Raw genomic sequence first — 13,142 nt, 5'->3', positions numbered from 1 at the left:
CATGCGGGCGAAGCAATGAATGTGATAGCAACACGTGAGAATATTCCGAGAAGTGTAAGACTCGTAACTGTAGTGGCAGTATGAACTGAAGTAAGCGTACGTAAGCTAAGTAGAAACGAGCTGCTGTGGTAGGAATCCTCCGTTTGAATCATGCCATCGGACAATTTCATTTATGTTTATTAATAAAAGCGAACGTCTTTCTTAGCGAATTTACCACCACTTTTCCGTATCGGGTATGTTTCAATTAAACCTCTTTAAGCCGCGTCAGTTAAGCCGCGTCAATGAAATCACATCATTTTAAACTTCGAGCTCGGCCACTGTTTCGCGCATATAATATTGAAGCCTGAGAAGATTTAAGATGAAAGGCATGCGCTGGCGGTGTTTCGTTTCATGGCGTTTGTTTGTGGGCTGCCATTCTCAAAAGTCTGAGGAATAATGTTGTCAAGAATGTAGGATCCGGTATGAGCCACTTCAGCGATTGAATGGTGTGGCAATATAACCCGCATATACCGCATGTAGCGGGGCGTGACATATAGCGTACATATACCTAAATATATGCGGAACTTCACGGCGACGGCAAGGACTCGCCAAGGGTTTCCTTGTAATGGTTATCGCAATACGAAACCATCTTTGACGACGTCGCGATCGATCGAGGCACGCGAGAGGAACCTTGGTTGGGAGTGTGCGAAGCCCCTACACATGTGGAGCGTACAGAGACCCGCCGAGGTGGATGAATTGCTATGGCGTTTCGCTGCTGAGTACGAGCGCGCGGGTTCGAATCCCGGCCGCATTTCGATGGCGGCGAAGCGCAGGAACGTTCGTGTAATTCGATTTAGGTGCGCGTTAAAGAACCCCCAGGTGTTCAAAACTAATCCGGAGCCCGCCATGCACTACGGCGCCCCTCATAACCCGAGTGTTGGTTTGGGACGTAAACTCCATGAATCGAATGGTGGAGCGTACGGACACGCTCCAAAACGCGGCGTAGCCGAACTACATGAGCAGCATTTCGGACCCTGTCACCTGGCGTCGACGAACACACTTGACCGCGCCCTAATGCCGGCTTATATGTGTACTTCGTGGATGTCAGTCAAAACTGACAGCAGACGGTATGTACATATTTACTAGGGAAACACCGTGCTTAAACAGGACGGTGCAAAATGGACGTTTGTAGTTGGACGCTACCGCACCAGATGTACGTCTCGAAAATACATTTCCTGCGGTAACCATATCCACGTTGGTGCACGCAATCAATATTGTCGTCCCTACAATGGGATCTGCCCGTACGAGCCTGCAGGCGTACATCCTGCGCTACTGGGACAGACCCCCATCGCCATCAATCTCGTCCAAAGGCAAGATTAATGCCCAATGTTTTCGAATGTTTTCGAATGCTTTCGAATGCGGATATTTCATATACCGACAAACGTCGTTCAAGGTGGTGGTAAACAAGTTCACAGCGATTTCACTCCTCCTACTTACCCCCTCCCGTTTCTTACTCTCCCAAGAGGTATTCGCCGAACACCGCGTCCCGTCCTCATGATTGCATGAGTGTGGCCGTACAAACAAGCCGAGGAGCTTCGGCATGCACGGACCTGAATTTGTTGTGTGCGTGGTTCCGAGCAGCACTGGAGGTACTGCGCACCGTGCATATCTGAGAGCGAGTGTTCACAGTAACGGTAAACCCTGCGGGCGACCAAGGTTGCGGCTCACAACAAGACGACGTAAAGAAAAAAAAAAGATGCAATATACGAGGGGAGGGGGCCAAAACAAACTAGCGACAGCAGTCAGTCACACTGCCGCTGCTTTGCGCTCCCCTTATCTATAAACTTATCTTGCGGCGGTCTCAAGAGGCCCCGTTCGCGAACAAGAACTCTGACGCACGCGAGCAAATTGGTTTTTCTTTCTCTGTTCTTTTTTTCTTTCTTTACTAGCTGATAATGACGAACGTGTGGACCTGTCATTAGCTGTAACACCAGGGCCGGTCCAGAACCTAACTTCCATTTGACTAAGCATCAGGTGAATGTGCTAAATACTACCGCTGCTGCATGTTTAGCCTGTCGGAAGTTTCCATTAGACGAGCAGCCCTTTCTAAATAAATAAAAGCATTCCAATAACTACTTCCATGCTCCTACTGCTGTTTTCTGTTGCATCGACAAACAGAGCAAAAACGAAGGTAGAAAGCGAAAGTGCAACGCACTAAGGCTACAATACTGATCATTTCCTTTAGGTGTACGTTTTTCCTTTGTTGTTTGTTTTTGTTGTTGTTACGGCACGTGAGGCAGCTCTAGCGATGTGTAACAAGCGCCATACGCATATTTCGAATCTCCTTCCTAAACGACCGCGAACCTATATCGCGCGCATATTCCGAGACTAAGGATAAGCTTTTTTTTTTTTAAAGGAGCCGTTCAAATTAAATCTTAAAAGACAATCGGCTATGAAACTGAATATGTACCTGAAGCATGACATGGGGCTACCAGCTCATGGGACCAGTCCTCATAAGCTGCAGCGTTCGCAGGCTACGACTAACCTGACCGTCATCCTACTATACTGTACATCCACTGAATACTATAAGCACGCAAATGTGCCGACGAAAGTGGCCGCAACAGGTATAATGCTTGCTGCAGCCAAAGACGTATACGCGGTTATCCGCGAGATCGCTTCGTGGACGGCACACCCGACAGCCCATGACAGAGACATCCCGACGCTTACGTCTCGCCTCTCTGCCGCAAGGCGGCGATCATAGCGCTCTCCACATTATCCATACGTACATTTTCTGGAGCTGTAGGAACGGCATGATTGCTGCCTTCGGGCGTCTGCGTCGACTGTGTGAGGCACGCGCAGAGCGGTCGCTGCCAGTCGAAGTCGCTCCCGATCTTTGCGGACGAGACTTCGGCGTCTGAAGGCCCGGCGCCCTGGTGGCAGACACGGTGCGATACGGCGCCGGGCCGGGGAGGAACGCGCCGATAAAGGTGTCCGCACCGAGGAGCGAGTCTTCGTGTACAAGGCGCGCGGGCGGAGTGCCCTCACGAGAGCAGAAAGGAAAGAATGTTTGCACGCCGACGGCAGAGAGAGCAGTGAAAAAGGCTGCCGAGCGCCCCTATCTCATAACGCGACGACAAGCTGCAGCCAGTTGAACGTCAGATATACGGACGTCCCTTTTTGTTGTTATTTCACAGGCCGGACCTAGGTCAAAGCGGGCACGATGGCTCCTCGCAGTTTTCGTATATATACTATAAGTGTTGAAAGCGATCATCCATAGCAAAAAAACTCACTGACGATTACGATAACCCGTAACGCACATTTTGAGCGCAGCTCTTTAGGTGTTTTCAATTCGTGATATACTGTGGCAAAGAATTTGATTCTGAAGGACGTGGTCCTCTCGGCGGCGGCGCTGAGCCTCTACTCGGGCATCTCGTTTAGCAGCAGCGGCAGATGAATAATTTCCGCCGGTTGCGTCGAGCAATGTTCAGGAAGAAAGCGTGAACACGCGAACGCGTGGCTCGCGCGAAGCGCATTCTCTAGCAGCGGTGGCGCAGTCGACGTAGCGCACGCGCGTCCACCGGTACCATATATGGTGCCGGTGGACGCGCTCCGAGCATGCTTGGTCGCAGCCGTTGAGCCCGGCTCATGCGGCACTCCACTTTCCTCCTCACTACTTCGGCATATCCTCTTCCTCCGCTTTCCTCCTCGCGCTCTTTTCACTATTGTCTTTCGTCCGCTGTGCTCGTTCGCTCGGTTACGCCGAGGGTCGCCGACGCTCAACGCAGGAACTGGCGCCTAAGAGCTGCACTCTAAAAAACTTGTGGGAGACATGTAAAAAACATCTCGACAACTTCGCTTCGTTAATGTTGCTGCGCTTACACAAGTGGTCACGTATACGTGACCCAAGACTGTCGGCGACCCTACATGAACACCCATGAAAGGCAAGGAAGAACCTGTCGATAAGGGATCGTTGGGAGTTTCTCCAGGCATCTCGCATATTTTTTTAGAAAGTCTGGTGCACTGTACTGACTACCTCTAGACAATCTAAAGAAACTACCGTGATACATAAGGAATGCCCTAATCTGCTTTTCTGGTCTTGCTGGCACTTCACTTGCATGCGACGGCTAATAAAGCTATGTCAATGCATTGCACAGTTATGCAGAAAAGTCACAGCGCCACCAACCTCAAGTCATCAATATAGTTGCAGAGCCGGGCGATTGTATACTTGCAAAGAAAAGATCTACACTCATGTCCCTCATCCTTTAATTCACAGCACTGTATATGTCTCTCATGTGAAATATGTACAATGTCTTTTGACAGCATGTGGACCTAAGGTCCCTTGCTGTCTAATATATGCGGATTTTCTGCAAAAACCTGTATTGCGGTTTGTGGAAAATAAATAAATCGGAGCAAAAATACTTTTCGAGTATTATGCCCCGTTTCACTTATTGAAGGCTGCTTGATCGTCCTTTTATGCGGCAGGGGGAAGAAAAACAGACAGTCAGCGAAATAATATGCCTGTAATGCTGTGCGCTGGCGCCACTCTAGACGTGGTATGTCAAGACCCTGGCGGTTGGAGGAGCCAACGTTTCAAGTACAATGATACGTAGGGGAAAGCGGGCAGCGATAACAAAAGTAAACTATATCTACAAATCACACTACAGTACTGCTGATAAGCACGAGAAGCGAACCGGGCACTTCTCGCGGATACCGTCGCGACGCGGATACACCTCTGGATTTCGAAGGCGCGGCGCCGCGCATCACGGGCAGGTCAGTGAAACGTTAGCGGTGCGCACACGAGGCTGTTCTCCTTGAAATCACGCTATACACGCGCGTCTCTAAAAGCGAAAACGAAAGGAAAAGCCGAGGAAACCTTGGACGCTCAGCAGCCGCTGTGACGTTTCGGATGTCTCAAATAAAGGGGGAGGCGGGGAGGAGAGAAATAAGCCAGAGACGGCATTTCAAGATCTCGAGAGAGTCGCATCAGCGAAGCGTCGTGGGCGGCAGAATGGGCCAAAAAGGTGCGGAAGGACTCAACCGACCGGTTCTCGATCCCCGAACTCTATGGAAGCGGTGCGTATACACACACGAACGGCCCAGGCAGAGAGGCAGCAGGGTTCTGTCGCCCCCAGCAGCGCCGGAAGCGCGCGCGTGGTGCCCTTCGGCTCGTGGTACACACCGATGATATCGGCGCATGTATGTGCGTCAGGCTCACTCGAGCGAGAGAGCGCCCCGGCGACCGCTCACGGTCACTCGAATAAAGAGTGCTCGTCTTCGCACAGCTCACAGCGGGACCTCCACCGTGCTTCCAATCTTCGTCGAGCATCGGACGACGCAAAGATGCTGGGGAGCATGGGGCGACCCGTTACGACAGAGCCTGCCGAAGGCTTAGCCCTTTAATTTTCCGCCGCGTTAGGATGGATAATTATACGATGCGACGGTTGGTGGGTAAGACAAATCGAACTATTTAGAAGGCGGCTAATGTGCGAAAAAAAAAAAAAAGGCCAAGCCGTAGCAGCAGTGAGTTCGGCCAGTTATAAACGTAACACTCGTTGGGGGACAGCAACGAGCTTCGTTTATCAGGACCCAACCTGGACGCAGTCGTAAACAATAGCAAAGCAGCACGCAGGTGAAGACGTAGCACCGTTCCAGCAACACACGCAAATTGGCTATTGACGGTACCACTTGGCTAGGTGGCTATAGCAGGTGGCCCCTTTGTGGCACCACCTTTTACTAACTAACTAACTAACTAACTAACTAACTAACTAACTAACTAACTAACTAACTAACTAACTAAAGAAGGAAGGCTGCTGCCGCCGAAGTTCTGGCGCGCACCTTTGCGTCTTTCTTGCCTTGTTCTTTTTTTTTTCCGATTATACATACGAGACACAAAAGGCTTCAGACAAGATGACAAGAACCAGTGCGAACAGCAAGTGCAACTAACTGCCGCAGGTATAAAACGGCACAGCGCTTTCAGAACGCCGGCCAACTGCGACATTCAAGCGGTGCTCCACGCTACACACACGACCTTCTTTCCGTAACCGCGCGTAAAATCACTCGTCGAGACGTTTAGCTATCGCTGCTCCCCGTATGTCTACAAGCTGCTGCGCCGAGAAAGCCCGATGCCATTGCTTATAAGCGCGCAGCGCGGACCGATTCGCTCGCGCATCGCCATATCTCGCTCCTTTTTCCAGGGACGCGTCGACTGCGGGCGCCGCGCGCGGCTGCCAGCTCGCCTCCGCGCGCATGCGGTGCACGGGGGGCCTCGCGGCGCGTCGCATTCGGGGCGCGTCGATACGGGGCGCGCGGAAACTTGACCCACTGATCGGCCGCCCAAGGTCGGGCCTTCCAGCGGGACCAGCTGTGCGCGCGGGACGCCGTGTTTTACGGCATTCCTATCGGCCAGCGTCAGGCGCCCACATCACGCGCCGCGGACGGAGAGGCGGCGGCGTGCTCGACTGCCGCTGCCTCGCGTCGAGAGAGTCACGAATCCTGTGATTGGTATCGGCACGCTCGACAAGAGGGAAAAGTAAAGCGAGAAGAAGGCGCTCAATAGCGCGACTCTCTTCGGCGAGCGCTTACGCATCTGGCCCATTCAGTCACATGCTCGAGTGCGCGGGCCTATATATTTTGGATGTCCCGTTCTAGTACCGGTTGAATTGAATTCTGAGCTTTCGCGTGCCAAAACCGCGATTTGATTATGAGGCAAGTCGTAGTGGGGGACTCCGGATTAATTTTGACCACCAAGGGATCTTTAACGTGTCCCCAACGCAACGGACACGGGCATCTTGCATTTCGCCCCCATCGACATGCGCCGCCGCGCGGACGGGATTTCATTCCGCGACCTCATGCAGCCGCTAAGCCACCGCGGCGGGTCTTTCTGGTACCAATTACGGGTGCGACACGTGAAATCTATGGCATGACCGGCAGTGTATCTTGCCAGGGCGGTGAACTTGGAGATACGAGCTTACCGTGTGCATTTGGTACTCAATGACAAAGGCCGACCCCAAGCTGCGCGAGACTGACTTGCCGTTCGGGAATGGCGCAAGAATTCCGTGCGCATGCGCCCCCCCCCCACCCCCATGCATCTTGTTCTTCTTAGTCCCTCAGAACAGACAGTTGTAGCTGTGACATCGTATATATTGAAGATAGTCACTTGGAAAAAGATAACCCACTCGTGACCCTCGTGACGTCATGAATCCAAGAAGGATTTCCCTTTATCCAGGGGGTGTTTCGAAAAACGTACTCGTCATATATAGGAGGAGCGGCCGGGAGAGCAATTTCGACGTTACTGCAAGCGTAAAACTGCTAGCTTCGTTCGTGTGCGCGCCAGTCCAACATTATCGCTCTTCTCTCTACTACTGTATTTTCTATACATTACACAGCAGAGAAATCTGGTGCCAGCGCTCTCTTCGTAGTTGTTTTCACTGACGCGCACAGTGCTAACGCGTGCCACATTTGGCCTGATGCATGCGAGCTTCGATCGACCACGCCGTGGTAACCGGCGCTAGACGCAAACAGGACGCCCGACACGTGGACATTGCACACGTGCACTGCAACCGCGCGGTAGTCTAGACACGCACAGCTGCAGCATAACGCGACTGTGAGGCGCCTGGACTGTGCCTTCGGTGTTCTATAGTTGGGCAATTAAACTCTCTAGAACCAGGAATGCCGCCGAGGCAAACACGATCACAAAAACCTAAACACCTTTGCATAATGACGTGTTAGAAAAAGAAAGAAAAGTGCGCAAAGTGTTTACTATTTTTTGTCTTATACCTCACGCACGTTCGAAATATACATGTAATGTCCGTTGTGCAACCATAGATTTCGCCCAGCCCTGAAACCGTGCGCATTCCTCCATACTGCTTGCGAGAACGGACGGTGGGTAATTTGTAAGCGTCAAGTGCCTCGCAGCCCACGTCAGGAGCTTATCAAAGTGCCGCCGGCTGCCTTGCGTTAGTTTGCTAGAATTCCTCCCGTTTATAGCGCATCCTGTTTTCATCGCAGACTGCGAAATGCGGCGAGCCACGCGGTTCGCACAGTAATGCGACCCCCTATCTCTCTTTCTCTGCCCCGTCTGTGGTCACCGCGCGTCTTAGCAAAATCCTGCACCTGCCTGCATGGCGCATGCCCGATCGAATTGCGCAATGCTATAACGCAGAAGCGAACAGGTGGCCGCCTGGCGCTTGCCACGCGTCGTCCCTTACCGGTAGTCGACGCTGAGGTGATGCGGCGAGACGGGATCCATTGGCATCCTAGAGGTTCCGGCGGCTGCTCCGCGAGACGTGACGAACATAAACAGGGGAACGCCGGCGCGGGAACACCACCACCAACGTCTTTTTCAACCACACGCTTTTTCTTTTTTCTCTCTCTCTACGCAGATTCCAATAACCGTCGACTGCCGATGTCCTACTCGAGGCCCCGTGTTTGCCCTGTAGCCCTTCTGTTTGTACTTTTCGTTCGTACTACCCCTCCGTACACGTCCTAGCCCCGAACCCCGTAAGGACGCGTCGCACAGAGAACGAACCTATAGGGCGAGCAGACTGCACTATATCCCCGGTGTTCGCGTGCAGTCCAAGATGTTCGCTGCCGCTTGCGGCCTGAGGGAGGGAGGGGGGGGGGTTGCTAGCGAAAACTGAGGACTCCCCCCTCCCCCCCTCCATCTACCCCACTTCACGTGACGTCCGAAAACGTCGTCATTCCTTAGAAAGTACTGAAAAGCCGCCTCAGCACGTCAGGCCGCGAGAAGGCGTCTCAAATCTCAAAAAGGCACAAAAATCGGTTGCCAAAAAAACAGGAGCGAACGCGTCAGCCCTGCCCGCTAAGACAATGCACGGGCGGCGCGCTTTCTCGCGGGACGACGCGGCCGGTTTGTTAGCTGCGGCGTCCCGCGGAGTCCGGAGGATGCAACCGACATTTCTTTTTCTCGTCTCCCCTCGTCGGCGCTCCCTCCCTCGCAGAGGCACGAGAAGCTCGCGCGAGAAATTGACGACACCTAATTGCACGCAGCCAGGCTATAGGGGCCGGCTCCGTGGGTGGCACGGCAAAGTGTCGCACAATTAGAAGTAGCGGTGTGTGACGACGCGAGCTGCTGGGGCGAGGGAAGGTTGAAACGAGACGAGCCACACCGAGCCATTCATCTCGTGGAATGCTATATGTTTACGCGGTGGCGTTGACGCCACTGAGGAGCAGCGGAAGGTTTCAGCTATCTCTCCAGAGAGACTTCTTTTTTTTTTTTCCCCCTTCTCAATTCCTCTCTCTCTTCCTATGTAAGAGACGGCGTGGCGGGAAGCCGCGAGATAAACGCGTGACGCGTGACGGTCACAGTACGTCATTGGCGCTCTTTGGTCATATCTGGCCCTTGCGCCATAAAAATCAACATATCGCCATCATCCTCACACTACGTCATATGTGCTTACACAGTGCCAACTGAGGACGCGTAGTGGCTTTAAGCAAGTGAAGAAGCCGCTCGACGGAATTCACAGAACCACGGTAAAGCACTCACACAATACATTACTGAAATGTTAAAAAGTAATGCTCCGAAAGGCCCAAGAAGAACTCTGATTGTACGTCTGTACCACTCCTTTTTAGCGAATTCGTAACGCTGATAGGCAGCCACTCTATGAGTCATAAAAAAGCAAGAAAAAAAAAACGTCAGCGCCAACAACTGTTCATTACGCAAGCCGTTCAGTTGATGCTGCCCTGCCCAAGTATCGGCCGATTGTACAACACAACAGAAACGAGAGGTTAAGTGGGCAACAGAAACATTAAAAAACGCGACAGCTTTGGATAAGAACGCGCGCTCATTCGCACTACTTTTAATTCACAATCACAACTGTTCGACTTAAGTTTTGGTTCATGGCTTTTCCCGTGAAGAATGGAAGCGGCTGTGGAATCTTTACCGACCTTTGCAGAATATTCACGCATGCTTCCAGTACTTCTCGACTACACAATGCCTGCACGAAAGCTGGCATCTCTACTGAACCACACGCATTTTCGCGATCTATGAAAGTTATATAAAGAGGCTGGTTGTACTCAGCAGATTATTTCACCGTTAAACCTGATTGAGATGATGGGGAGAGATGAAATCCACTGTTAAATAGCTCTACCTGAAGCCAGCCAGCCAGCCTGTTAACTGAATCCTATTGTTGCCCTGATAGTATCGGAAGTGAATCGTTATACATTCTCCTTGCTTTCACTTCATGCCTCAGCAGCGTTCAACACTCTTCTTGAAATCACAAGCGCGTCAGCGGTTCTCTTGCTAGTACCACGCGATTGGTACGCAGTCTTCGGGATCAGCACATGTACTTCACGAATCACACCTCATAGATCACGCGGGTGAGACTCTTGCTCCTGCGGACGCTTAACTTAGCGATTACCTTTCGCATCAGTCGTAAATCAAGTGCGCTGTCGAAAGGACGCTTAGCTCGAAGCCATTAAACAGCACGGCCTCGGAGTTATTCAACTGCTACTCACGCGTAGAAGGCGCACGTGAAGAGACAGAGAGGAAGACAAGAAAGGCAGGGTGGTTATAACCAGACGCACGTTAGGTTTGCTACCCTGCACTGGGGGAGGGGAATTTGTGGGCGAAAAGAAAGGGGGAGGGGGTGAAGCGCAAGTTGCGCGCAGCATTGAAGATCCGCGCCAAGTCCATAAACGATCGCAGAGACCTGTCGACTTGAGGTAACATATAGCAGCGTCCTCGTTGCTTTCTACGCCAGCGATGCGCACGGCCATGGTCCAAGAATCATCCTTTCCGCAAAGGGTCTTGAGTCCAGCCGGTCTAATGCTGTCCGGCGCACGTAAAGGCGAAATAGCGCACCCAGAGATGTGGCCATATGCTAGGCGCCACACTCCGCACTGACCCCCTCATGTACTGCATCCTAGGATACGCGCCGTCGACATCTCTGCACAAATGCAAGCCGATTTAAGAACCCGTATAAAGCACATATCGCACTAGAACCATCTACCCGTACGTACGGTCCAATCGCCAGTCGCCTTCTCCTCAGATGGCGCGTGACCATCTATGCGCTCTCACTACTTCCGCCTTCTTCCATCTTGCGGCAGAGTCAACACCGAGCAGCAAAACGGAAAGCTATGACGTCACGAGAACGAGCCGATATACACGGCTGGCTCACGTCCCATCAGAAGGCAAGCGCCCAGCCACCTATTTACCTCGAGCACACGTGCCGATTCGGCGATATTCCAAGGAAAGGAATAGAGCGCACCGCGATTCAGCGCTGATAGCATGCGCATACATCGGCACGTCGACGCGTCTGCATGCGCATAGATCGCCACTATATCTGCATGCGCTCATCTCAGCCTTATCTCTCCTCAGCGTCGCACTCGTTTGTTTGCCGCGTGCGCAAGCATCGGGAGCAATGCCAGTGGGTATCGAAGAGCGCTTTATGGGCATACAATATATGTCCCCCTGTGGAGCCGCGTTCTCTAATGAACCAACAAGGCCAAATGCTCTAAAGTACGTTCGTTGAGAGATGAAGTAGAACATATTTTCCTCGTTTTCAGGTCACACTAATAAAGTTGAATTGACGGGGCTTTACATTTCAAAACGTTATAACCGACGCCCTGGCCGCGATTTCTGCGTTTATTTTGAACACCTGACTTTCATTAATGCGTGCCTTACTATAGTACACGAGCGTTTTCACATTTCGGAAGTCTCTATCGAAATGCGCCACCCTCGACCGGGAAACGAATCCTCGACATTATGTTCAGCAAAAGAACGCCATATGCTAAGTCACCACAGTTATCGATGACGTTGCAGTTCTCACATGGTCGCCTCCTAATTGTTGCAAACAATCGCCCTCGCGCGTGCAGCTGTCATTTTCATGTCATTGTGAGAGTGCTCGCCTTTGTGAGAGCGATCTTCCATCACTCTAACGAATACACGCAGCAACGAATACACATTATTTGGATCCGACTTCTGGTACGATCTGTTGGGAACTCGGCGCTGACGCCCGTGGTTGTACCTGGGTCGCAAGCCCCAAGGGTAGCGTTGGCCTGGCGGCCTGGGGTACAACTGCAAGCATCCGAAGGTCCCGGCAAAGCATGAGTCGACAGGTAACAACGAAACAACTTGTTTATTTTAACATCGCAAAGAGTTGGCGGTCAGGTTTGACCGAAGTAGAGAGACGGGAGAGCACTTCACTCAACGGAAGAAATCGGAGCCCTCCTCTGGCGTCCGGGGGCAGCTGTTTTTATACTCTCGCAGTTGAGGGCAAGAAGGAACCCCTCAAAAGACGAGCACGTGAATGTACAATGGGCTAATGGTGACGCACACTGTCGTAGCGATGCCGTAGCACCATGTCGTGGCGCTGCGCACGATCTCGTAGCACCTGGTCGTGGCGCTGCGCAGCACACTGTCGTGGCGCTGCGCAGCATACTGTCGTGGCGCTGCGCAGCACACTGTCGTGGCGCTGCCGGTCGGACACAATGACTGTAACGAGAAGATGGTCCCTGCTTTGGCATCGCCTGTTTCGGGCACAATGACTGGAACGAGATCCCTGCTTTGGCATCGCCTGTTTCGGGCCCAATAACTGGAAGGAGATCCCTGCTTTGGCATCGCCTGTTTCGGGCCCAATAACTGGAAGGAGATCCCTGCTTTGGCCTCGCCTGTTTCGGGCACAATGACTGGAACGAAATCCCTAGGCGGTCGCATCGCCGCAGACGCGCCTGGAAACACCTGGCGATGAGTGTTGCGGTGACGACGATCGGGCCAAAATGTCCGCCGCCCCGCCGCCGTCGCGCCGGCAAAACCACGTGTCGCAGGCGAAACGCAACAGACCGCCCCGCCGGGGAAAGGAGATCCCGATGGACAGGGGACTGCATCCGCTGTCCGGAGGGATGTCGCTCGATGATGCTCATAACCGAAGTCGGGCGTCCCTTGACGTTTCTTGAGCGCAGCGCACAGAGAAGGCCTCGTTCTCTCGTTCAGGTTCGCACGGGACACTGCAAAGTGACTTCGGGAGAGTTCACATTTTTGTTCTCGTTCCCGGCAAGCGTTAGAACTACGCTGAAAACTCAACCGCTCAGTCAGCAAGCACGGCACAACCCTCACTAAGCCCTGCCAGGCTCTTTCCCCTTTTTATACCACTGCCTAGTTCCTTACAGTAGTCTAGCATCACTCAGAACGCGTCCACAAATTG

General features: G+C 52.5%; 1 protein-coding gene across 11 annotated transcripts in view; it reads right to left on the bottom strand.

The window, feature by feature from the left end:
* Window positions 1–13,142, bottom strand: part of LOC142571609 (sodium-driven chloride bicarbonate exchanger-like) — a 255,889-nt gene that overhangs the window by 105,520 nt on the left and 137,227 nt on the right. For 2 of the 11 annotated variants that reach the window (XM_075680111.1, XM_075680113.1), the window contains exon 1: window positions 8,187–8,529. The exons of 4 other annotated variants lie outside the window; for them this stretch is intronic. In XM_075680111.1, the coding sequence (XP_075536226.1) occupies window positions 8,187–8,275 (89 nt within the window). In that variant the 5' untranslated portion in view covers window positions 8,276–8,529. Of the gene's footprint in view, window positions 1–2,765; window positions 2,978–8,186; window positions 8,533–13,142 lie in introns of those variants that run through there. 5 more of the 11 variants (XM_075680121.1, XM_075680120.1, XM_075680114.1 and 2 more) reach the window with 5 other exon arrangements.

Source organism: Dermacentor variabilis, chromosome 2 (genome assembly GCF_050947875.1).
Source record: "Dermacentor variabilis isolate Ectoservices chromosome 2, ASM5094787v1, whole genome shotgun sequence".
Lineage (NCBI taxonomy): Eukaryota > Metazoa > Arthropoda > Arachnida > Ixodida > Ixodidae > Dermacentor > Dermacentor variabilis.
This window is presented reverse-complemented; position numbering and strand designations above follow the sequence as displayed.